The 26,813-nt window shown below is 40.7% G+C and overlaps 1 protein-coding gene and 1 non-coding gene across 2 annotated transcripts; both read left to right on the forward strand.

Moving 5' to 3' along the window:
• The first annotated feature begins 13,652 nt into the window (after positions 1–13,652).
• LOC148573558 (small nucleolar RNA R71) lies at positions 13,653–13,756 on the forward strand. The gene has a single exon (XR_015905967.1). It is a non-coding gene; the product is annotated as a small nucleolar RNA R71 (small nucleolar RNA).
• Positions 13,757–20,163: 6,407 nt separating this feature from the next.
• Positions 20,164–23,218, forward strand: LOC148573559 (uncharacterized). Its single transcript, XM_088504475.1, has 3 exons — positions 20,164–20,351; positions 20,432–20,491; positions 22,320–23,218. Exon 3 carries the CDS (start codon positions 22,320–22,322, stop codon positions 22,917–22,919), a length of 600 nt encoding a protein of 199 aa, XP_088360601.1. The 5' UTR covers positions 20,164–20,351; positions 20,432–20,491; the 3' UTR covers positions 22,920–23,218.
• The last annotated feature ends 3,595 nt before the right edge of the window (positions 23,219–26,813 follow it).

Here is a 26,813-nt window from a genome sequence, read left to right on the forward strand (position 1 = left end):
TGAATATATGAGCCCAAAATGTGAAGGGGCTTGCTTATGATTGGTGCACAAAACTGACTCCGCAAGTTTCACACAGATAGACCGGCAAGTGCATCGGGTCGTCCAAGTAATACCTCAGGTGAGTGGGGGTCGATCCCACGGATATTATTGGTTTGAGCAAGCAATGGTTACCTTGCAGATTGATAAACCCATATTTTATTATATATTTTATGCTCAATTTAAGTGATTTATTCAACCCTTCACTCACTTATTCATGTTAATTGCATGGTTTTACTTTCCCTTCCTTATTATGTGATGTATGTGAAAAACATGTTTCCTATGCTTTAAAAATAATTATTTTAATTACCCTTTTATTACCATTTGATACGTTGATTTGTGTGTTGAGTAGTTTCAGATCTTCTAAGACAGGAATGACTTAAAGGATGGAAAGGAAACATACAAAAATGGAAGGAAAGCACAAAATGGAGTTTTTGAAGAAGTTGGCAGCGATGCGAACGCGTGGGCGACGCGGCCGCATGCCCAGCGCGAAGAGAGCACGACGCGATCGCGTGAATGACGCGAACGCGTGCCACTAGCAAAACGCAGATGATGCGGACGCATGACCGAAGTGAACGCGTGATAAGGTAAACTCCAGATGACGCGACCACGTGACCCACGCGGACGCGTGACAAGGGCCACGCACCAGAAATTACAGAAAATGATCTCAGGGATTTCTGAAGCCCTTTTTGGCCCAGATCCAAGTCCAGAAAGCACAGATCAGAGGTTATGAAGTGGGGGAATGCATCCATTCAAAGGAGAGTCTCCAATTATTCACTTTAGATGATTTAGATGTAGTTTTTAGAGAGAGGTTCTCTCATCTCTCTTTTAGGATTTAGGATTAGGATTTCTTTTGCTTTCATGATTATCCCTTTTTATCAGGTTCAATATTCCTTTTAATTATTCTCTCAATTTAATTTATGAATTTTTCTATGTTACAGATAATTCTTTTAATTAATGTTATTTGAGGTATTTCAGTTTATGATTGCTTTCTTTTATTTACATTATTGTTATTTCCAATCTGAAGACATTTTTATTCCAGCAGATTTACTTTTTCCCCTTTTGGTCTTGGTCAAGAAATCAGTAACTCAGGAGTTATCAAACTCAACTTGATTGATAATTGTTATCTTGTTAATTGAATTGAACTTCAATAATTCCAGTCTTTTCTTAGGGATTGACCAGAACCTGAATTTCAGACTAATTAATCCACTTGATCTTCCTTTGCTTTAGTAAAGGCTAACTAAGTGGGATTAAGACTCAATCCTCATCACCATTGATAAGGATAACTAGGATAGGATTTCCAATTTCTCATACCTTACCAAAAGTTTATTTTACAGTCAATTACTTAATTTAATTGCAATTTAAATTCACTATCTCTCCTTACTTTCAAAACCCCAATTTACAATCTCCATAGTCAATAATAAGAACATACTTCCCTGCAGTTCCTTGAGAAGACGACCCGAGGTTTAAATACTTCGGTTATCAATTTTAAAGGGGTTTATTACTTGTGACAACCAAAACGTTTGTAAGAAAGGTTGACTGCTTGGTTTAGTAACTATACTTGCAACGAGAGTTTACTATAACTTCTAAACCATCAATCTTCAGTCTCTTCAAAATGGCGCCGTTGCCGGGGAACTGCAAACGTGTGCCTTATTATTGGTTATTGTAAATATTTCTCTTTTACTTGTTTATTTGTTCTTATTTTCTTCTTTTATTTTTATTAGCTACTATGAATTCTCACCCCTCTCGCTTTGAGTTTAGTTCTAATATTGTTGAAAGGAGTGAAGGCTATAACAGGAATATGCATCAAGGTCAGAGAAATCAAAGATGGATGGAGGCAAGAGGATCTGATCAACCCTTTAGGCAACAGCACCCTCTAAGATATCGTGGACAAAGACCATTCTACAATGCATACCAAGCTGATAGACATGGTGGACCACCTTGTAACTACCAACAAGCCCCCACCCTATGCTTATAGACCACCCTCTCAACATAGCCTTGAACTACCACACTCTCAAGCTCCTTTTCACCATTCACCACCATATGATCTTTATTTACCCCGATTCCAATCCAATTACTCCCAAACACCACCACTTCCCTATGTACCACGTCCAAATCTATTGCCTCCAGAATCACAGGTTCGCCTCAAGGAAACAGTAGATCAACTTCAAACAACCCTTCATCAACTAGAGCAAGCAATAAGTCAATTATCTTCTAGACATTCGAACATTCAAGGACCTCCCACAGCCGCATGTGGACAATCTAATGAAGAGCGTAGCATGAAGGAGATACTAGAAACTCCAGTGGACAAGACAGAGCGTGACTTCGTACCGGAACAAGTAGAGGAAGCTGTCATTATAGAAGAAGAAGAAGAAGAGTTAGTTAAAGACTTAGGAGACGCTGAACTTCCATGGGAATCCATAATTGTGGAGAATTCTGTCAAGGACGTTACAATTGATGCCAAGGAGGATAGTGCACAACCCCCAAGGCAAATCTTTTATGAAGAACTGGACGGAATAATCCAAGAAGCAAGTTTCCTTGATGATGATAATCTCAAGTCAAGTTTTCCTAGTAATGAACTTGCATCTGCGAGTGAATTCTTTGAGATCGAAGAATCTTCCCCAAGTGAATACGAAGATGATGTGGAGGTAGATTTCTCTCAACCTCCAGTTTATGACTTAAGTGACGAGGAAGACATAGAAGGCTTTGATCAGGACATGGATGCAGTTGAAGAATTTTGCAAAGAAGTGGAAAATTCACAGAAGAGCACAAGGGAGTAGAGCTTACAGAACCACTGGAAACACCTGTCCCAAGGCCATTACCACCTAATACAAGCTTCAAGTGGATACAATCCTTAACCTTTATCTTTACTTTTCCACTTGAATATGGTTTGCTTGAAACAGATGGCCAGCTTAGAGCTCTCTGCGGCTTTAAGAGTAAGAGGGAAATGGCTCGCACTCAGAGCTGGTACACAAGGTTCAATAAGGTTCCATGCTTCAACTCGAAGTGCACGGATTGGCATCATGATCAATCGAATGGATCTCGGAAAATGTTTGGTCACCATGGTGTGAATCTAATTTCTAAACCGCCCAGATGGAAAAATATAGATCAGGACTGGAATCTATTCTGACCTTCGTCACCCCGGGAGCCTGAGAATCTGTTTGAAGCTGCTCAGAAGCTTTACATGCCTAGTTTGGGACCCCGGAGGCCGTTGGCATTCCAAACATTGGTGGAGATTTCTGGACGAGTTTAAGCATAAGTCGCCATAGCAGGAAGCTCATCCAATGTCCAACTTAAGGACTTTAACTAAAAGTGCTAGGTGGGAGACAACCCACCATGGTATGGTCGTTTCTTTTTCAGTTTAATTTCATGTTATTCATTTTTATTCTTTTTCAATTGGACTTGAATATTATTCATTAGCATTGCATACTGCATAATTGCATAATTGCTTAAAAAAAAAAGAAAGAAAAAAGTAGGGCATGCGATGCGACCGCATCGCTCATGCGATCGCGTCAATTGCGTAAAACACTCCACACGCGTCCACATCATTCACGCGGCCGCGTGACCTGGAGATCGGCTTAAAGATCCAACGCCCAGAAAGTTGGGCTGGAATCGTGCGGCCGTTGTGCGTTTAGCACAAAACGACCCACGCGGTCGCGTCCTTGACGCGATCGCATCACTTGCACAACACCCATCCCATGCGAAATCGTGAGCGATGCGATCGCGTCGCGTGGATTGCACAACACCCCAAAGGAGACAGAGAGTTGCGCTGAAACGACGCTGGAATTGTGCGTTTTGCCCAATTTCCAGCGACGCGGTCGCATTCCTCACGCGACCGCGTCATTCACCATTTTTCCATTCCATGCGATCGCGCCACCCACGCAATCGCGTCAACCCCATTCCACCCCAGCCACGCGACCGCGTGCCCCACGCGATCGCGTGGATTCAAATTCATTAACCCCCCAGTCACGCGAAACCCTACCCTGTTGCGCCCCCAACCCCTTCTTCTCCCTCTCTTCTCTGCAACCACCACCCCCAGCCAGCCACCTTCAACTGTCGCACCACCCTCGGCTCCCAGCCACGACCGCGACACCACCACCCCCTTCTTCCTTCCCTCTCCTTCTTCCTCCTCTCTTCTCTTCTTCCCTCCACCACCGCTGCCCCCTCCATAACCACCACCCCACCGCGCCACCATCACCGCCGTGCAACCCCCCATCACCACCACCCACCCCTCTCTTCCTTCCCCCTCTCCACCATTACCCCCATTCCCCTACCCGAACCCCCCTGTCTCCGAACAGCCACCACCGCCGCGTCATCCGCCTCAACCGTCGCGTCAACCACCACCGCAACCACCCCCCAGCCATCTCTCTGCCCTACTTTCATTCATTCGCCTACCAGGTTCCGCCGAATGCCACTCTTCTTTCCTTTCGCAGTTATTTGAATTTTTTTCCGTTTATGTTCAAAATTAGGCTAGTTAGATATGCATGTTGTAGTGGATTCTAGGTGGTTAGGTAGCATAGGATGTGGTTAGTGGATTTAGGCCTGATTAATTGCACTGTTCGTGCTACTTGTTTTATAATTTTTGCAATTCTACTGTTGCAGTGATCTAAGTATTGTTCATATGATGTTCTTACTGTTCATGCTGCTATTGCGACTGCTCTTTCATGTTTAAATTTTTATATCTTTTTGCAGTTTCTTTTAATTCATATGAACTATTCTGCTTGCTGTTTATTTTCTGGGACCATCCACTTTTAGCCGGAATACTGCCCAAATTTCTGTAAACTATTCTGATTTTCATTCATGTTTTGGTTTTGGCAATTTGAATTCTGCTTTACTCAGCTTTTACCAAACCAATTTATGTATGCAAGGGCAAGCTTTCTTATTCTTTTCGATTTCCTGGTTAATAAATTGCATTTTGGATGATTCCATTCCACTTTTTGCTATTTACATATCTATATGAATCATCATCAACTTCCCTGCTTGAATGTGAGTTGACTGTAGCTTCTAATTGTAAATTCTTGCTACTTAGAAAATGATCATCAGACCACTTACTCTAACCTTCTTTTTACTAACTCACTGATTTTAACTTCCTAACCTCTTTTTCATTCCCAACCAAGCTAATTTTCACAACATCTCTTCTTGGTTTTTCACTATTCTCTTTCACCTTCTAACCAAGGCATGATGATAATTTTTTCTAATTAACATGAATTCTATTTATATCACATTTTAGATTGTGAAATTTTTCTCAGATTTCTAACTCCTATTACAATCCATAATGCTCATTTACTCAACTCATTTCATTATTATACTGCTCCTTTGCCACTATGTGCTTATTTTGTTATTTGCCTACTTGTTTTTCTGTTTTTATTATATCCTAAATTTTGTTTTCAGGATGTCTGACACTCAAAGAAAAGGAAAAGGAAAGGCAACTACTGGCAAACAGAAAAGAGGAGAATCCTCTATGTCCATCCTGGACATCATGCACGATGACTCCTAGCGGAAGAAATACTTTACCCCGCAGAAGAAGGCTGACCAGCTACTCCCTGCTAATGACCCCATCAAGTTTGCAAACAGATATTGCGAGTTGAAGTATCCAGTGTTTGCAACCTCCAGGAACCTGTACCTGGAGCGGACTCTAAAAATTCCGAAAGAACTCCAGCAATACACCTCTGATCAGATCAAACATAGAGGCTGGTGATGCGGGAAAAACTTGTCTCTCAACAAATCTTCCTTCGGCAAGTGTACCGAAGTTGTCGTGAAGTAAAAACTCACAATAAAGTGAGGTCGAATCCCACAGGGATTGATTGATCAAGCAACTTCAATTAGAAGAATGTTCTAGTTGAGCGAATCCAGAAATTGGGTTGAGAGTTGCAGAAAGTAAAATGGCGGGAATGTAAATAACAGAAAAGTAAATGCTAGAATTAAAGGAATAGAAGTAAATGACTGAAAATAAATTGCAGAATTATAAATGGGAATGGGGGATTTGCTCATAAAAGTAAATCGCAGAAATTAAAGAGAATGGGTAAGATTAGAGATGGGGAGTTCATTGGGCTTAGGAGATGTTGCAATTCTCCAGATCAAGTTCATTTTCATCTCTTCCTCAATCAATGCACTCATTGATCTCCTTGGCAATCTTAAGTGATTGAATTACAATTCCTTGCAATTCAATCTCTCAAATCTTGATCAATAGCCAATTCCTTGGTAAATTGCTCATGAGAAGAGATGAAGTATGGTCACTGATTATACCACATGCATTTCCCAAACCAAGTATTAAGAGGGTTACAATCACATACCCATCCAAACCCAATTTGGTCCAGCATGAGAAAGCATTTCTAGCTTGATCTCTTCATTCCTCTTCCAAGGTTCAAAAGAGATCCAAGTTTGAATAGCTTCTCTTCTAAGATAAATACTCAATTGGATGAAGATCGAAAGCTTTCAAGTAAAATCAAGAGGAAAGATAGAAGAAGAACAATGAAAATTAGTATTGATCCATCAAATTACAACAGAGCTCCCTAACCCAATGAAAGGGGTTTAGTTGTTCATAGCTCTTGAAAATGAAAACAAAGATGGAGAATACATCATAAAACTAGAAATTGCAATGAAAGTAAATACAGAGAGTGGTTCTTCAGCCTCCAGAACTATTTTACAATTCAAAGCTACTCCTATATATACTACTCTTCTCAGCTTCTATTTCACTCTTCAAGTCTTGGGCCTTTGGATCTTGAGTTTGAAGCAGTTCCTTTCTTTTATTGGGCTTGGCTTTACTTGCAGAGAGAAAGTGTGGAGTGGGCAGAGAGTTAAGCTCAGGGCGTAAGGAGTGTTAATTATTTAGTGAAAGTACAAGTTCGGGAACGTTAGTGACACTTAACATTGTCACTAACGTTCCAATGCACCCCTTTTGCCTTACGTTAAAACCCACGTTAACTAGGTTAACGTGGCTTTTAACGTTGCCTTATCAACCTTCGAGAACGTTAGTGACACTTAACATTGTCACTAAAGTTCCAGTGTGCCCCTTCTTGCTTCACGTTAAAGCTCACGTTAACTAGGTTAACGTGGCTTCTAACGTGGCCTTTGCCATCCTTCGAGAACGTTAGTGACATTCAACATTGTCACTAACGTTCCAATGTGCCCCTAGGTCTCACGTTAGAGTCCACGTTAACTAGGTTAACGTGGCTTCTAACGTGGCCATCTTTTAGCCATCCCAACGTTAGTGACAATGTTGAGTGTCACTAACGTTGGCTCATCCTTCATTTCTCATCGTTAGCTTCCACGTTAACCAAGTTAATGTGGAAGTTAACGTGACTCTTGGGGGTTGTGTGGTTGCTTCAACGTTAGTGACAATGTTGAGTGTCACTAACGTTGTCAACAACTCTTCATCCTCTACGTTAGTTCCCACGTTAACCAAGTTAACGTGGGAGTTAACGTGGTACTTAGCACCATAGGCCAATGTTAGTGACAATGTTGAGTGTCACTAACGTTGGCTTCTCTCCCTCCCCCTTAACGTTAGAGGCCACGTTAACTAGGTTAACGTGGCTTCTAACGTGGCCACTTATGAGTAAGTGCAAACGTTAGTGACAATGTTGAGTGTCACTAACGTTGGCTCAACTTCTTTTCTCCACGTTAGAGTTCACGTTAACTTGGTTAACGTGACTCTCTAACGTGGGCATTGATGGCTTTTTGAGAGTGTTATTGGCAATCACTTTTCTCATTAATCTTTGCAAGTTACCTCCCATTTTCTTGCTCTTTTTTGGTCCTGAAATCAAGCAACAAAGTGCATCAAAGCTCTAGTCCAAGTCATGAGTAATGCAACATAATATTTGTCATTAAACTTATGCAAAATCCTCATGAAATCATGTAAAATGCACAATGTATGCTTGAGTCAAGGCATAAGTGAATATTTACCCAAAACTAACTTATTTCCTAAAGAAATGCATGAAACTAACCTAAAAACAGTAAAGAAAAGGTCAGTGAAACTGGCCAAAATGCCCTGGCATCACAACACCAAACTTAAAGCTTGCTTGTCCCTAAGCAAGTACTGGAACAAGAGAATGATGAATGGAATATCCAGAGGAATGAGTCATCCTTGTGGAAGTCATATTACTGATTTTATGGTGGTTTCATGCATAGCAACTTAGGTTCATTCCATTACTGGCTTTCAGACCTTTATTCTGTCCTAAAACACCCACTTTGTTCATATCCCATGAGACTTTTATTCATTGATCCTTTTATTGTTATTACAAGGGTTGTTTGTGTTATTTAGGCTAGGTGCTCTGTAAGGGGGCAACTCTTTAAGATAAGCTTTCAGCCAACACTCCCGAACCAGTTGGTTCAACGTGCTAGGTGTTGAGACACCCCTAAGGACTTACTCCCTCAAGCCTATCCCCCATACATACACACTACAGGCATTTAGTTTATTTATTTCCTTTTCTTGAGACCTTGGTGTCCAGCACCTCTTTGGGTTACTAAGTGTTCTGTAGTGAAGGTTACTCTTGATAGTGGACTTTCAGCTGATAATCCCGAGTTTGTTAACCCAAGTTACCAAGTGATAAGGCACCCCTAAGAGCTTATTCATCCAAGTAGATCCCTCACACAGGAGCACCACAGACACTTGCCTCAAGCTTAAAACCATTGATGCCTAGCCTTATTGCTTACTCTTTTTCTTTTGTTTTTCACTTCCATTGTTCTTTCCCTTTTCTCTTCTTAGGATCTTGTTATTAACTTAGTCTCATGAGTGTATCCAAAGCAAAGTATTCAGGATAGATAGTTGTCTTCCTAGCTTTGTGGTTGAACCAACTTAGCTAACTTATGACTACCCCAAAGATTCATGAATGTACTTCCACAATATAAACTCCACTCTGGTCTTTTACAAACATAAACATTCTCTTCTTCATTTGATAAAAAGGGACAAGCTTACAAGTAAATAAGGGAATGATGCAGTGACATAAAGACCAGTGCACATAGACTCTCTTCAATACCAAAAACTAAAAATAACATGATTTGAAAAAGGTTTAAACATAACATGGAAGCAAGTTCTATTTCATACAAGATCTTCCTTATTTAAAACACAGAGAAAGATGGAACAAAGAAGGAACTCCACCACCTTTTACTGTTGTGGGTGTCCACGCTCTTTTCCTTGCTTGTCCTCCTTGTTTCCTCTTGCATTTCCTTGCATCCGTGCCAATCTTGCTTACTTCCAATCCTCGAGTGCCTTCCTCACTGACTCATGACTCTCTTCCACCCTTTGTCTTTCCTTTCGTGCTAATTCATCCTTCATTTTATCATACTTGGCTATTCCTGGATGCAATATTGGCAGCTGTCCCACCAAGTAGCCGAGCCTGGCTTGAGTATTTATCTGATGTCCTGTTTGACTCATGTAAACTCCTTCTGCGAATGCCCTTTGCTCGTCCAATAGTTCTGCCTGTTCTATTTGTCTTCAATGCATCTCATGTATGTGTGCCCCTTGATGTGCTTGGATGTTGATTAGCCTCTGGGTGGATTCTTGTTACTCGTTTTGCCTTTGTTCCATCCTGTTGAATGCTTCTCCCCATTGTTGTCCTTGGCTTAGTTGCTGTTCCATCATTTGCCTTTGCCACTCATCTTGCTGCCCCATCATCTGTAGTTGAAGCTCTTTCTGTGCTCCTTGGCTTTCCAAATATTGTCTAGATAAGCCATCAATGGCTTCCTGTAATTGGTGCATGTCCAAGGTCTGTGGTGCTTGTCCCTCTAAGACCTGTCCTTTAACTACTGGAGGGGCTGTCCTCTTTCTTTGCTTCCGTTGAGGCAGGGGAAGTGCTACAGCATTCATCCTTCGGACCGTTATTGGAATGCCTTCCTTTATCCAAACGGGGTCCTCATCTTCAAAAACCACCCTAGCTTTCTTGCATATTCGGTAAATAGTGCTGGGGTAACCTAATGTTCCTCTTAAGTCGCTTTTCTCTGCCATCTTCCTAATTCCTTGAGCTATGATCTCATGAACTTTGATTTCTCCTCCCTTGAGTATACAATGCAACATTGTTGCTCTCTCGAGATTCACCTCCGAGTTGTTTACAGCTGGGAGAATAGACCTCCTCACTAGCTCGAACCACCCCTTAGCTTCAGGAGTGAGATCTGTTCTCTTAATGAACTTTGGTTTATTTCCTGCACCCCTTTCCCAGTTAGCTCCTGGTACACAAAGGTCTAGTAAAAGCTGGTCATAATTAGGGTTGTTGTCCAATCTTGAGTGGTAACTTTCTTCTTCAAATGGTATAGACCGTAGCTTCAATGCCCTCATTACACTCATGGGACCAAAATCCACCATTGTCCCTCTCACAAAGCTTGTATATGACTCATCTTTTTTATCATACCTGACTGCATTTGCATAAAATTCTCTTATGAGATTTGCATTTACCTTAGTGACCGGGTCAGTGAGGAGCTCCCATCTTCTCCTTTCTACCTTCTCTGTGATTTCGGGGCATTCAGTCTTCTTAACTTGAAATCCCAGCTCATAAATGATTTCCTTATCAACCATCCACCCGTATTGCAATGCATGATGCAAGCTTCTAAATCTCTTCTCATCATATGGGTGTTCTTTCATGGGTTCCTTCCCTTCCCTTCTCTTAGAACTTGAAGATGCCATGAATGATGATTTAATATGTGAAGGTGGTAAGGTTGTGGAGACTTTTGGTTGTTTAGGGTTTTATGGCAATGAGGAGAGTGAGGGGAGGAATGTTTATAATTGGATAGGGGGTGTATTGTACCGAAATGAAGAGTGGTGAAGGTGTGTGATGACAATGAAGGGTGGTATGGACAAGGGTTGTTTATATAGAGAAGTTGTGAGAGAATGGAGGGTGTAGATTGATGAAGTGGTCACTTGATGGATGGTTGGGGTTATGCATGGCTAGAAGACAAGGATCATCACTTTATGATGGGGATTGCTCGGTCTTCTAGGGGTCCCTTTTTTTCAATGTTTCATGGCAACATTTTCCAACGTATTCCCTCTTTAGAACAAGTGTGTAGCCCCTCTTCTTTAAGTGGCGAAATTTCCCCCATTTAAGTGTCCAATCAATCCCTTTTCATGCTTCCTTTCCTTTCCTATAAAGATTTGAAATAAGGGAATTAATATATATAAGAAAATTAAAACTCTACGGCTAGAATAAATTGAAAGAAAGGATTTGATTGTTTGTTTATGAATTTCAACTAACTAACTAACTATTGGTGGTTCCTTATATGCATTTTGGTGGCACCATGGGGTGACACCAAACTTAGTTTGAAGCACTGTGATGAAAGTTTTGTGTTCAAAGCTCCCAAGGCTAGCATGCAACTTGGTTTGCTTTGAACACCAAACTTGTTCCTCACTATATTCTGCATAAGAAGATTTTCACCAATTGTTTGTTAAGTTTGGATTGAAGCTCATAAAGATTGACTTATTCATTATCATCTGAAAGCATATAAAACATGGGTTGCCTCCCATGAAGCGCTTCTTTAACGTCACTAGCTTGACGTTTTTCTTTCATCACGGTGGTTGGTAGTGCTTAAAGTCCTCCCCTCTTGTTGTGGACTTGTATCCATTGGTTGGATCAATGATTTCCACATGTTCCAAGGAAAGAACTCTGTTGATAGTGAAGACCTTGGATAATTGAGATGGCACAGTAGAGAGATTAGGGGGAATATCTGGGAAGTAGGCTGAGACAACTCTATCCCCTGGAGAGAAGTCTTCCGTAGGGATCTTCTTGTTCCTCCATCTCCTTGGTACCTTCTTCTTTGTTTCTTTTGAGGTTGCCTTCCCCTTGGTGACCTCTTTTCTCCAAGGAGTTGTGATGCTGTCTTCACCTGCCTCTAGAGGTTTGGGTTCCTCCAACTTTTCCTTGAGCTGTGGCAGTTGTTGTTTTCCTTGTTTATCAATTGAGGGGGTTTCAGAATGAACTAGCTGTGTTTCAGTGCTTGTCTCCTCCTTCAGTGTCTCCTTATCGTTTGTGCTTAGTTCCTTGTCCTGTTGATCTGTTTCTTGTGAGAAGTTGAAGACATTGAAGCTGAGTTGTTCATCATGGAATTTCAATATTAGCTCCCCTTTTTCTACATCGATAAGTGCTCTGGCCGTAGCTAGGAATGGTCTTCCTAATATGATTGGGTGAGTGTGACTCTCTTCCATGTCCAGAATGACAAAGTCTGTTGGGAGAAAGTACTTCCCAACCTTTAGCAACACATTTTCCACCACTCCTATTGCTTGCTTTTGAGTTTTGTCAGCCAGTCTGATAATGACATCTGTGGGCATTATCTCATTGATCTGCAGCCTCTTCACCAGGGATAAGGGCAGTAAGTTGATGCTGGCCCCTAAATCGCATAGTGCTCTATCGAACATATTTTCACCTATGGCACAAGGGATATGAAAACTTCCTGGGTCTCTTCTTTTTGTAGGTAACTCAGGTTGAATAAGGGCACTACATTCCTTGTTCATCACTATAGTCTGCCCTCCCTTGAGTGAGCTTTTCCTGGGAAGAAGTTCCTTCATATACTTGATGAATGCAGGCATTTGTTGAATTGCCTTGATGAATGGTATGTTCACATGCAGAGATGCAAACAAGTCTAGGAACCTTGAGTATATTCTTTTTCCCACAGCACCATTGAGCAGTTGAGGGAATGGTGCATAGAGCTTCAGCAGCTCTTGTTGTGAGATTTCTGGTTCTTTATGATCTCTATCTTTCTCCTTTGTTGAGTTGTCTTCAGGTTGTTTGCACATTTTGCCTTGCTTGTCTTCAATCTCTTGATCACTTGTAGTGACCATTTTGCAATCTTCCCATCTTACTTTCTTTGCTTCTCCCTTGGGGTTTTTCTCAGTGTCACTTGGGAAGCTATCAGTAGGTTTGGGAATCTTCTCAGCTAAATATCCCACTTGGAATTCCAGTTTCCTAATGGTTTCTCCCTGGTTCTTAATATTGGCTCGCACCTCCTCTTTGAACACCTTATTTTCTTGAATCTCTTGGCTTATTCCTTCTAGTAAGGCTTCAATCTTAGAGAGCCTGTCATCAATTGATGAGTGGTTCGGAGCAGATGTGTTGTTTTGGTTTTGATAAGTATGTGGAGAAGTGTTGTTGTGGGGGTGTTGAGATGTCCTCTGGGTGAATTGTTGGTGAGCTGAATTGTTGTTGGAGTTGTAACGTCTCTGGTCTTGGTTTTGATCTTGCTCACTTTCCTACCCAAAGTTCGGGTGATTTCTCCATCCAGGGTTGTAAGTCTTGGAGTATGGATCATAGTTTTTCCTTGGTGAATTCCCAGTGTAGTTGGCTTGCTCCTGACTCCCTTCTGCTTCTTGGTTTACTCCTTCTTGTGTTGTTGATGAAGTGGAGATTGCTGCTACTTGGTTCATCTCCATCTTCTTGGTGAGGTCAGCCAGCTGCTGGGTAATGAGCTTGTTTTGGGCCAACAGAGCATCTACATTGTTTAGCTCCATCACTCCTCTTGTGTTCCCTCTTTCGGAAGCATAGAAGTAGTCATTTTCTGCTACTGTTTCAATAACATCTATAGCTTCCTCATTGGTCTTCTTCTTGTTCAAAGACCCTCCAGATGAATGGTCTACTGCCTTCTTTGACTCATAAGAGAGCCCTTCATAGAAAATGTGCAGCTGGACCCATTCGTTGAATATGTCAGGTAGACACCTCCTTGTTAAGTCTTTGAACCTCTCACATGCTTCATACAGAGTCTCACCATCCTGTTGCCTGAAGGTTTGAACCTCAGCTCTCAGCCTATTAATTCGTTGAGGAGGGTAGAATCTTGCTAAGAATTTGTTCACCACATCCTCCTAAGTTGTCAAGCTCTCCCTTGGGAAGGATTCCAGCCACTTGGCTGCCTTGTCTCTGAGTGAGAAGGGAAATAAGAGCAATCTATAGGCGTCAGGATGAACACCATTAGATTTCACTATGTCATATATTCTCAAGAAGGTGGTCAAATGTTAGTTGGGATCTTCTTGAACACCTCCTCCAAACGAACAGTTGTTCTGAACAAGGGTGATGAGCTGTGGTTTAAGTTCAAAGTTGTTGGCATGAATTGTTGGTTTTTGGATGCTACTTCCACAATTGCCTGGGTTTGGATTAATGTAAGAGCCCAAAACTCTTCTATCCTCCCCAGCATGATTTGCTCCACCTCCTCTGCCATGGTTGTGAGTCTCTTCTTCATGATGATTTTCCATGTTTTCTTCCACGTTTGGTTCAAAGTATTCCTCAAACTGTTCCTCCTCTTCTTCAGCACCAACTACTCGTTTTCCTCTTGCCTCCCTCCTTAGTCTAAGGAAGGTTCTCTCTGGTTCAGAATCAAAGGAAGTTGAAGCCCCGCTTCTTCTCCCTGTCATACAACCAACAAGTACAAGCAGAGAATATAGGTGCAGGCAGTATTTGTGTCAAAATTGATGTTAGTTGTGGGTGATGCAATATATCAAACAGTTAGTGGGTTAGCAAACAGAATTGAAAATAACAAAGAAAAACAAAAGAGTAGATGGAGAGGGGAAGAAGTTTAGCTAAAACAAAAAGTAGATCAATCAAACAGAAAAATGAAATTCACAAAATAAAATGCTCAATCTAGTGATCTTCCAATCTAATCATTGTTGATGCACAATCAATCCCCGGCAACGGCGCCATAAACTTGATGCGGGGAAAACTTGTCTCTCAACAAATCTTCCTTCGGCAAGTGTACCGAAGTTGTCATCAAGTAAAAACTCACAATAGAGTGAGGTCGAATCCCACAGGGATTGATTGATCAAGCAACTTCAATTAGAAGAATGTTCTAGTTGAGCGAATCCAGAAATTGGGTTGAGAGTTGCAGAAAGTAAAATGGCGGGAATGTAAATAACAGAAAAGTAAATGCTAGAATTAAAGGAATGGAAGTAAATGACTGAAAATAAATTGCAGAATTATAAATGGGAATGGGGGATTTGCTCATAAAAGTAAATCGCAGAAATTAAAGAGAATGGGTAAGATTAGAGATGGGGAGTTCATTGGGCTTAGGAGATGTTGCAATTCTCCGGATCAAGTTTATTTTCATCCCTTCCTCAATCAATGCACTCATTGATCTCCTTGGCAATCTTAAGTGATTGAATTACAATTCCTTGCAATTCAATCTCTCAAATCTTGATCAATAGCCAATTCCTTGGTCAATTGCTCATGAGAAGAGATGAAGTATGGTCACTGATTATACCACATGCATTTCCCAAACCAAGTATTGAGAGGGTTACAGTCACATACCCATCCAAACCCAATTTGGTCCAGCATGAGAAAGCATTTCTAGCTTGATCTCTTTATTCCTCTTCCAAGGTTCAAAAGAGATCCAAGTTTGAATAGCTTCTCTTCCAAGATAACTACTCAATTGGATGAAGATCGAAAGCTTTCAAGTAAAATCAAGAGGAAAGATAGAAGAAGAACAATGAAAATTAGTATTGATCCATCAAATTACAACAGAGCTCCCTAACCCAATGAAAGGGGTTTAGTTGTTCATAGCTCTTGAAAATGAAAACAAAGATGGAGAATACATCATAAAACTAGAAATTGCAAAGAAAGTAAATACAGAGAGTGGTTCTTCAGCCTCCAGAACTATTTTACAATTCAAAGCTACTCCTATATATACTACTCTTCTCAGTTTCTAGTTCACTCTTCAAGTCTTGGGCCTTTGGATCTTGAGTTTGAAGCAGTTCCTTTCTTTAATTGGGCTTGGCTTTACTTGTAGAGAGAAAGTGCGGAGTGGGCAGAGACTTAAGCTCAGGGCGTAAGGAGTGTTAATCATTTAGTGAAAGTCCAAGTTCGGGAACATTAGTGACACTTAACATTGTCACTAACGTTCCAATGCACCCCTTTTGCCTTACGTTAAAACCCACGTTAACTAGGTTAACGTGGCTTTTAACGTTGCCTTATCAACCTTCGAGAACGTTAGTGACACTCAACATTGTCACTAACGTTCCAGTGTGCCCCTTCTTGCTTCACGTTAAAGCTCACGTTAACTAGGTTAACGTGGCTTCTAACGTGGCCTTTGCCATCCTTCGAGAACGTTAGTGACATTCAACATTGTCACTAACGTTCCAATGTGCCCCTAGGTCTCACGTTAGAGTCCACGTTAACTAGGTTAACGTGGCTTCTAACGTGGCCATCTTTTAGCCATCCCAACGTTAGTGACAATGTTGAGTGTCACTAACATTGGCTCATCCTTCATTTCTCATCGTTAGCTTCCACGTTAACTTGGTTAACGTGGAAGTTAACGTGACTCTTGGGGGTTGTGTGGTTGCTTCTACGTTAGTGACAATGTTGAGTGTCACTAACGTTGTCGACAACTCTTCATCCTCTACGTTAGTTCCCACGTTAACCAAGTTAACGTGGGAGTTAACGTGGTACTTAGCACCATAGGCCAACGTTAGTGACAATGTTGAGTGTCACTAACGTTGGCTTCTCTCCCTCCCCCTTAACGTTAGAGGCCACGTTAACTAGGTTAACGTGGCTTCTAACGTGGCCACTTATGAGTAAGTGCAAACGTTAGTGACAATGTTGAGTGTCACTAACGTTGGCTCAACTTCTTTCCTCCATGTTAGAGTTCACGTTAACTTGGTTAACGTGACTCTCTAATGTGGGCATTGATGGCTTTTTGAGAGTGTTATTGGCAATCACTTTTCTCATTAATCTTTGCAAGTTACCTCCCCTTTTCTTGCTCCTTTTTGGTCCTGAAATCAAGAAACAAAGTGCATCAAAGCTCTAGTCCAAGTCATGAATAATGCAACATAATATTTGTCATTAAACTTATGCAAAATCCTCATGAAATCATGTAAAATGCACAATGTATGCTTGAGTCAAGGCATAAGTGAATATTTACCCAAAACTAACTTATTTCCTAAAGAAATGCATGAAACTAACCTAAAAACAGTAAAGAAAAGGTCAGTAAAACTGGCCAAAATGCCCTGGCATCAGCTGATTCTTCCTGGAGAGAAACCTGACAGAGGTTAATGCTTCTTGGGTAAGAGAGTTTTACTGCAATTACTTCAAAACTTTCCTAGATGCAATGAACCTAAGAGGGATGCAGATACTGGTCACTAAAGAGGCCATTGAGGATATTTTGCAGCTTTAGCCTAAATCCGATCAGCTTGATGGTTACCAAAAGGCTGAGGAGGACATACGCTTCATGAAGTTTGATTGGGATGCGGTTAAGGCAAGGATAGCCCTTGACCCGACTGTCCCCTGGGTCATGGGTCAGAACACCACCATGCCAAAGGAAATCAAGCGGATATACTTAAATGATGAGGCTCGGCTCTGGCACCAGATCCTGAGCAACTTTATTATGCCGAGTACTCATGAGACGGAGCTACCTGCCACTATGATCACCCTCCTCTGGTGTGTGATGGAAGGTAAGGACCTGTACCTGCCACGTTTCATCCGGTACTACATGGCCAGGGTCCACGTCCAAGGCACTCTCCCCTTCCCATATCTGATTACTCAGCTCGGCCGTCGAGCTGACGTGCCTTGGGAGGATGCCGATGAGAAGCCACCTGCTGTAGAATGCAAGAAGATTATCCTTCACAGCAAGAACTTTCTGGCTTTGGGCTACAGACCTCCATTCTTCACTGCTACTGATGAGACAGCCGCACCCTCCGCCGGACCTTCCTCATCTACAGCTACCCCAGCTACCACCACTGTACCTCCACCTGTTTCAGAGCCCGTTTATCACCTCGTACACCGCCTGTTTCAGCAGCTAGACCAGATGGAGCGCCACAACCGGCGCCGATATGAGAGATCTGAGCGTCGCAGCAAGTGACGCTATGAGCACGTGAAGCTGATGATCCGTTCTGGTGGCGACATCCCCTCCGAGCCATACACACCATCAGAGCCATCTGAGGAGGAGGCGGATGATCATGAGGCAGAGACCCATCCACAGAGAGAGGCTGAGCAGGCAGGCCCAGAGCAGGCTGTATCATAGCAGGAGGCCCCACATCAGATTCAAGCTACAGACCCAGAGGTTCCTATTCAGTCAGCACCTCCTCTGCAGCAGACAGATCCTTAGACCACCACTACAGAGACTCCAGCCATCCATCCTTCCAGTGATGACACTCCTTCACACCCTGCTTGAGTGAGCATCAAGGATGATGCTTTATTTTAAGTGTGGGGAGGTCGCCATCTCTGGCGTATTTTTCTTGGTGAACCACTACAGACTCTTTCTATTTTATTTTGTTATTTTTCTGTATTTTGATCTTTATTTTTATTTCTCAGTACTTATACATTACTCTTTTCATGTATTTTTACTCTATTTTTGCATTTTGCACTTTAGTTCATATTTTAGCCATTTAGTTTAGTTGCAATTCTAACTTATTAGTTATAGAAAATGTGGATTAATTAGTATAGTTTACCCTTTTTAGCATAAGATAGCTTAGTTCGAATTGAAAATACAAAAAGGAAGTAAACTAGAAACTTGAATAGAATAGAAACAATCCACACACATTGTATATATAGCATTACATGTTAGTTAGTTAACAACATTTCATCAAGGAGAAACACTAAAAATTTAAAGCCACCCTAAGAATTACATTGAGAATAATGGGAACTCTTAATTTTTACTTGCATGACATACATAACTGATATATGATTTTTGAGCTAGAGAACACACAACCTGTGAGTTTTGAGCTTAATTGTATGGTTACATTCAAATCATAATATTTTAGTCCTGTGTGTTTCGTCCTTCTTTTTTATTCTGATGTTCTTTACTTTGTTTAATCTATATGTCCGATTGTAGAATATAGATACATACCAAGAAAGTGATTGAGGCCATTGTTTGATTCTAGCTCACTTATCCCAAATTAGCCTACCTTTTACATCACCCCTGTTAGCCCCCTTGAGCCTTTGAAACCCCTCCTGTTCTATAAACCACATTACTAGTCTTAAGCAGAAAAACAAAATAAAAATCCCAAGTTGAATCCTTGCTTAGCTTAAGATAGAAATTGTGTAATTGTTTAAGTGTGAGGAACCTTATGGGAACATGGATGATAGAAACAAAGGTAGAAAGTTAAAAAGAATAAAAATATTTCAAAATAAAATTTTGGGAAGCATGCTCATGTGAAATCAAAGCAATTAAATTACCATGTGCATAAAAAAAAAACATTTTTTATATATTTTATTTCAGTACCCAAATAAAGGGGATACAAAAGAATTCCCCAAATGCAAAATAGAGCAATACACATGGGATAAAAATTAAAATTAAGGCATAAGCATGTAACATAAAAAGTGGGAAAAATTGGGTAAATAGGTAAAGAAACCTTTGAATTACAAAATATGTATGTTAGGTGAGATCTTAGACTAATCAACGATTCACTTATTAGCTCACTTAGCCTTATACATATACCCTTACCTTTACCTTGGCCCCATTACAACCTTGGAAAAGACCTCATGATTTTTGTATGCCTATATTCTATAATTGTTGATTGGTTAGATGAAGAACAAAGTTATAGAAAGTAACGATAAAAAGAAGAATAGAGTGATTAACCCAATAAATGTAACAACCCCGGTTTTCGAGTACGTGAGATCTTTTCTGAAAGTACGAATTTCTCCGGAAGATCAGTAAGGGGAAAACCTTTGATATATCATCAAGTATCTCAATCCTCATTGTCATTATCTCATCTTTAAGTTAGAACCTTTTCCGAGACAAGCTCGATAACACAATCACGAAGAACCTAGTTTTTGAACCGTATCGGTTAGGAGTTTTGATTCGGTTTTTCGTAAATAATCTCAGTTTGACAAACCGGACTCGATTTATGAGAGGAGAGAGATAATAGGATGATATTATCATTATATGAGTATTAGAAGCCTCTTGAATGATATTATAAGGTTACCTGATCAGTTTTAGTTAAAAATAGAAAACTGGTTTAACCGGGTTCATAATTTACTGGTGCAGCTTAGCACCAGTACTCTCTGATGACGTTAGCAATGCTAAGGCCTCATTATTCATGTTTCATTCTCATAATAAATATGTTACTAGTGTCATTTATGCTAGTAGCTCAGAAAATAATTTTTAGAGATGTTTTTGCAAGTGTTCCGATACATCTAGTTTTAGTAGTTATACACCTGAGATATTTTAATATTATTTTAATCCACCTCCAAGCCAACCAATCACAACTCACCCTACACCCCCAAAACCCCCAAGGCTGGCTCATTTTCACTTTGTGGCCGAAAATAGGTAGAGAGAAAAAGAGAGAAAAGTTCTTAGTTCCAAATCTTCAAAGCTTGATTTCTGCTGAACTAAAACTCAAATCAAAATTCCAATCCGACCAAAATGATCCTCTCTTCTTTCTCTACATGATCATATGACTTATCAAGGCTGGGATCAAGGTGAGTTGGCTGTACCATCTCTCTTTTGATTCAGTTTCAAGGAAACATGCTTAAATATGTGTTTTCTTGATGTGATTTAGGAGGAAAAAGTGTTTAAGGACCACCTGAAAGTTTGATTGAATTAGGAGCAGCAAGACCAGGTAGGGTGTCACGAAATTAATCTTGATTATTTATGTTTGAGTTGTGTGAATGTTGTATTATTTGGCTGTGCTAAAAATTGGTTGCATATATGATTGATTCTTGGTGAAAATTTAGTGAAATTTTGATGAAATTTGATGAAATTCAAGCTTTAAAGTTCATATTCTTGGGCAGCTGGAAAAACGAAACCCTAAGCTTAAATTGAGGTTCAATTTATGTTGAAATCATGTAGAAAAGATGGGGTTTTAGTGGCTGCAATTTTATTTTGAATTATGGTAAAAATCGGTTGCTGAAAAGACTGAAAAACGGGTAAAAACAGAGAAAGAATCTGAAGAACATGAAGAACACTTTGAGTGTGATGAAGAACAATGAAGAACAGGCCTTAGATCTTAAAAAGGGCAAGGAAGTAAAATTTTTGGTGTTTTAGGGGTTGTTTGGTAATTTCTGAAAGTTAGGGTGGTAAAAGTAGAAATATTAAAAGTTACGGGTGGTAAAAAGTGAATTTTAAAGGTTAAAAGTAAAAGTAAGTTAATTTTTCGAAAATTTAATGATAAAATAATAAAAAATAATAAAATATTAAATAATAATATTTAATTAAAAATAATATTTTAATAAAAATAATAAAATAATACGGAAAAGGCAGTTTTCTGTAAAAGCTTTAGAAAGACAACTTTAAGCGCAGAATCTCATAATTATCTTCATAAAACACTTAGGGAGTGGTAAAAATATATTAGTGAGGCAAAGATAAATAAAAGATAAAAAGTTGAAGAAAAGATAAAAATCGAAGAAAAAGTATGTAAAGTTTTAATGACGGAAAAACAGATAGAGACTAGTGAACGAATTAGGGCAACATAGTTAGTCCTGGAATTGCGAATAGGGTTAGGTATTATATGAAAAGTTAAACTGTTTCAGTATAGACTTAATGAACCTATACTTGGGATAGGCTAACTGTTCATACCGAAATTTACATAAGCTTTAAATACATACGTTAAACCGAGAAATCAGAACAGAGTAGAGAAACACAAAAAACAGAGTAACCAGAGTAAAGTAAAGAGATAAAGAGAAAAAGAGTAATATAGATACAGATGAAGAGAGTAATCAGAGAAGAGAAAAGAGATACAGAGAAAAGAGAAACCAGAACAGAGTAAAGAGATATAAAGAGTAGAGTAATAAAATAAAGAGATATTTATATATATTAGTTGCTTGATGCAACCCAGAGCTATATATATATATATATTACTTGCTTGATGCAACCCAGAGTTATATTTAATATATATTAGTTGCTTAATGTAACCCAGAGCTTCTATAGGGAAATTAAGTCACCTACAGCTATTTTCCGCTTCCCCAGAGCAGAGCAGAGTATATATATATTTTCCTGCAGTAAGCAGAGGCTGTCTCAAATGAGCGGCTATTATTATATGCACATTTATTTAGGAACGGAAAATCGTATTCGGGAAATTGGGATTACTCGTGACTGGATAAATGTCGGGATTGCGGGCAGCCAACCGATACATGAGCTCATGGCCTGTACTAGGGCTAGACATGCATCATTCTTGTCTGTGCATCACTCTCTGTTGCATTCTTTCTTGTGTGTAAACTATTTCTTTATGTTGTCTGCTTGAGTGCTATGTCTGTGCTTTATTTCCTTGTGTTCTTCTTTTTATGTTCTATTATCTGTTTTTTTTATCTATTTAAAATTACTCGTCACTACTTTACTGTATTCTATTATCCATCTGCTAATCGAAAACGAATAAATGAACGTAACTAACAACCCCGACCCTACTAAGAACTCCCCAGTTCTTACCCCTTCTATCCCTTCCTCCCCCTCAGATGGAGACGGGCGTGATCTTCTATGAGTTCGAGGACCCTTACGTCTACGAGGATCCGGTACATCACAGTTACTTCATCATGGGATTGGAGCCTCGTATTAAACGATATGTGTTACCTAATCGAGCTTTTCAACATCCTCTGTCTAGCCCACATTTTGACCCTGATGCTCCTTACGACTTTCCCTTATCCTGGTTACATCCTGACGCACCTGGACATCCTTTTCCTGATGATCCTGAGCACCCTATACCAGCTCAACCTTTGAATGAGGTGGTACCTGAGCCTATCATTCCTGATGAGCCTGAGTTAGCTGGTGACTACGTACCTGTGATACCACCAGAGTGGGACTTTCCCCCTGAGCCGATCCCTGACTTTCCACAGCCTGATGAGCCGGCACTACCGGACGGTGGGGTAGCTCCTATATACGCGAACGGACCTGTGCTCGCGAATGGTTTTGTACATAGTGACAGCAGTGTTTCTGGTGGATCTGATGGTATAGCTGTAGCTGCGGATGATGAGGAGGAAGAGGATCCCGAGATAGAGATAGAGCAGGATGAGGAGATGGACGAGCCTCAAGGCGATTCTCCGAACGGCCACGTGTAGATATAGTTTGACTGCGGAAGGGGCATTCTTTTGATGACACTCTAGTCTAACATTATCTGATAGTTAGTCTCTCACTTGTGTTAGTACACCCGAGAGCTAGGAGCTATATAGTGGTTAGGCTAGCCTGGGCGCCAGCTTAGTGGCTTTTTGTATGGGCCAGGCGCTGGGAGTGTCGTGTAAATATTAGCTACGTAGGATGACGAGGATGTAAACTGACTTGATCTTGTGTAAATGCTACATGTTTTGTTATAGTGTACATGATGTATATTATCAGCTGTATTTCTATGTTTCTTTATGCCGCTTTTCTATTACTCCCAATGTATGCTTGTTTATTTTACCTGACCATCCGCAAACAAAAAAAATTACTCGTAAAATTGGCATCGCTCTAACAAGAAACAGGCTCATATATTAAATAAATAATAATAATTAGGAAGGATAAGTTAGTAACACTTAGTTTCTTGTATGACCATGGCATACTGGAAGTTGGGTCGTAACAATTTAGTATCAGAGCAGTTCGTTCCCAATAGAGCCTGGGGAGTGGACTGACTATGCTTCATTGCATACTCTGTTGTGTGTCTTATGCTTATAGGATATCTATGTGATATGTGTTGCATGATTGTCTCTGTGTTTTCATTCTGGGAGTGTTCACACTTGACTTGAAGTGTTAAGACTGATCACCTTAATAATGATTGTTTGGTGTGAACAGGACCACGATGGGTTCACGGAGACGAGGCGTACGGGAAGGAATTCCTAATGTTAACTACGAGAGGGAACAGGAAACGTTTATGACTACCATGAACGCTGTGGCTGAGGCAGTGCGTGAGGCTGCAGTAGCAGCGGCTAGGGCTGTTGATCGTCTTGGAGTGAGAAACGAGAATGAGAATGAGCATGGGGAAGATAGTGGAAATGATGAGAATAACTTGGGACATTTCGAAAGACCTATGACCCTTGCGACTTTTCTGAAGGTTAAACCGCCTAAGTTTAAAGGTACACTCGTTGCGACTGATGCTGACAACCGTTTTTGAGCTATCGAACGATCACTGCGAGCGCAGCATGTTCTGGAAGGCCAACACGTGGAGTTTGCTACTTATATGCTGGAAGGAGAAGCTGAGCATTGGTGGCAGGGGATACAGTGACTGTTGCAACATGATGAAGGCGATATTCCTTGGAATACTTTTAAGGATGAATTTTATAAGAAGTATTTTCCGAGGGCAGCTCGTGACGCTAAGGAGATGGAACTTATGCAGCTGAAACAGGGTAACACAACTGTTGCAGAATATGCCCGTAAGTTTGATGACTTGTGCCGTTTCTCCAAGATCTGCTAAGGGAATCCTGCTGACTTTGAAAAATGGAAGTGTTTGAAGTTCGAAGGGGGCCTTCGTGAGGATCTAATGAGTTCAGTAGTTCCATTGGAGATACGAAATTTTGCTGAGCTGGTTAATAAGTGTAAGTTAGTGGAAGAATGTGCTAAGAAGGTAAGTGCCTCTAAAGCAAGTCGTCAAGGATTTCCACCAAGGAACTACAATAATTATAATTGGCAACCACGAAGGACAAACTTCAAGACTCCTGGTGTGCCACATCGAAGAAACCCACATGTTGGTAACATCCCTGCTCGCCCTATGGGAGGAAGCGGAGGTAGACCGAGGCAGGATAATGGTAAACGACCTCAACAGGTGCAGGTGAACACTACATGCAAGCGATGTGGGAAGGATCATGGTATTAAGCCGTGTTTGTTGGGAACATTCAATTGTTATAGATGTGGAGGAACTGGACATATTGCTAAGGAATGCCCAAAGATATTCGCTCGGAATCCAGTACGAACCCAGCAACAAGGTCGAGTGTTTGCCATGACTGCTGATGATGCTATGCAATCAGACGCCCTTATCCAAGGTCAGTGTTATGTCAAGAATCAATTTCTAACTGTACTATATGACTCGGGTGCATCGCATTCCTTTATCTTTTTAACTGTTGCTCGTGAGTTGGGACTAGATTTCTCTGAGTTGAACTTTGATCTGATTGTCCATACACCTGCGTCCCAAAATGCTTTGACTAGTTTAGTGTGCCTGCAAGTACCATTCATTGTTAGGAACAAAACTTTTATACATGATCTAATCTGTTTGCCTCTATGTGGTTTAGAAGTTATTCTAGGGTTAGATTGGTTATCTAAGTATCATGTTTTCCTTGATTGCTATGAAAGAACTGCTGTTATTTCGTCTGATAGTTTAGATATTAAACCATTTCTGTCTCATACTTTATATCTGAATTCTGTAAGAGTTGCATTAGACGGGAGTGATTGTGAGTGGTACGTTCTGTTAGCGGCTAGCTCGAGTGACAGTGAACTAAGCTTAGAACAAATTCGAGTGGTGAAGGAATTTTCTGATGTTTTCCCGGACGACATACCTGAGTTTCCTCCTCAGCGAGAGATAGAATTCAGCATTGAACTTGTACCTGGAACCGGACCAATTTCCATAGCACTGTACCGGATGTCACCATTGGAACTTGCAGAGTTGAAAAAGCAGTTGGATGAGCTACTTGGAAAGAAATTTATTCGTCCCAGCGCATCACCTTGGGGAGCTCCGGTATTGCTAGTAAAGAAGAAGGATGGTGGAATGAGACTTTGCGTAGATTACCGACAGTTAAATAAAGTCACTATCAAGAACAAGTATCCACTTCCACGAATAGATGATCTAATGGATCAGTTAAAAGGTGCAACTGTGTTTTCGAAGATTGATTTGCAATCGGGCTATCACCAGATTCGAGTGAAAGAGTCAGATATACCGAAGACTACATTTAGAACTCGATATGGTCACTATGAGTATACGGTTATGTCGTTTGGACTAACTAATGCTCCTGCGATTTTCATGGATTACATGAATCATATTTTTCGTCCGTACCTTGATCAGTTCGTAGTAGTCTTCATAGACGATATTCTCATCTATTCGAAGACAGAAAGAGAGCATGAAGAGCATCTAAGGACTGTATTGCAGATACTAAGGACTCGGAAGTTATATGCTAAATTATCAAAGTGCGAGTTCTGGACAGAGAAGGTGGCATTTTTGGGACATGTTATATCACAGGGAGGAATTGCAGTGGATCCTTCAAAAATTGAAGCAGTAGTGCAATGGGAACCACCTACGACCGTTACAAAAGTTCGGAGTTTTCTCGGACTTGCTGGATATTACCGGAGGTTCATCAAAGGATTTTCACAGATAGCCTTACCTCTGACTTACCTTACACGAAAGGAAGTTCCGTTCGTTTGGACGGCTGAGTGTGATAGAAGTTTCAAGATGCTTAAGGAGAAGTTAACAACTGCACCTGTATTAGTACTACCCGACCCGCAGAAACCTTTTGAAGTATACGGTGACGCTTCTCATAAAGGACTTAGATGTGTGCTGATGCAAGACAAAAATGTGGTGGCTTATGCTTCCCGGAAGCTGAGACCTCATGAACGAAATTATCCGACGCATGACTTGGAGTTGGCTGCAGTAGTGTTTGCTCTGAAGATCTGGAGACACTATTTGTATGGCGCTCAACTAGAAGTTTTCTCTGACCACAAAAGTTTAAAGTATATCTTTGACCAGAAGGATCTTAATATGCGACAGCGAAGGTGGATGGAGTTCCTGAAGGACTATGATTTTAAGTTAAGTTATCACCCAGGAAAAGCAAACGTGGTGGCAGACGCTTTGAGCAGGAAGAATTTGAATATCTCTTGGATGATGATAAAGGAAGAAAAGTTACTTGTGGAATTTGAGGACCTTAAGTTGGCTATGACTGAGACGTCAAGTGGAGTCCGTTTGGCCCAATTGCATATAACACCAGATTTTAAGATTAGGATTTAGCAAGCACAAGCACAGGATTCAGAAATGATGACGATGCTGAGACGGATGAAAGTAG

Source organism: Arachis ipaensis, chromosome B2 (genome assembly GCF_059453495.1).
Source record: "Arachis ipaensis isolate K30076 ecotype BB chromosome B2, ASM5945349v1, whole genome shotgun sequence".
Taxonomy (NCBI): Eukaryota; Viridiplantae; Streptophyta; class Magnoliopsida; order Fabales; family Fabaceae; genus Arachis; species Arachis ipaensis.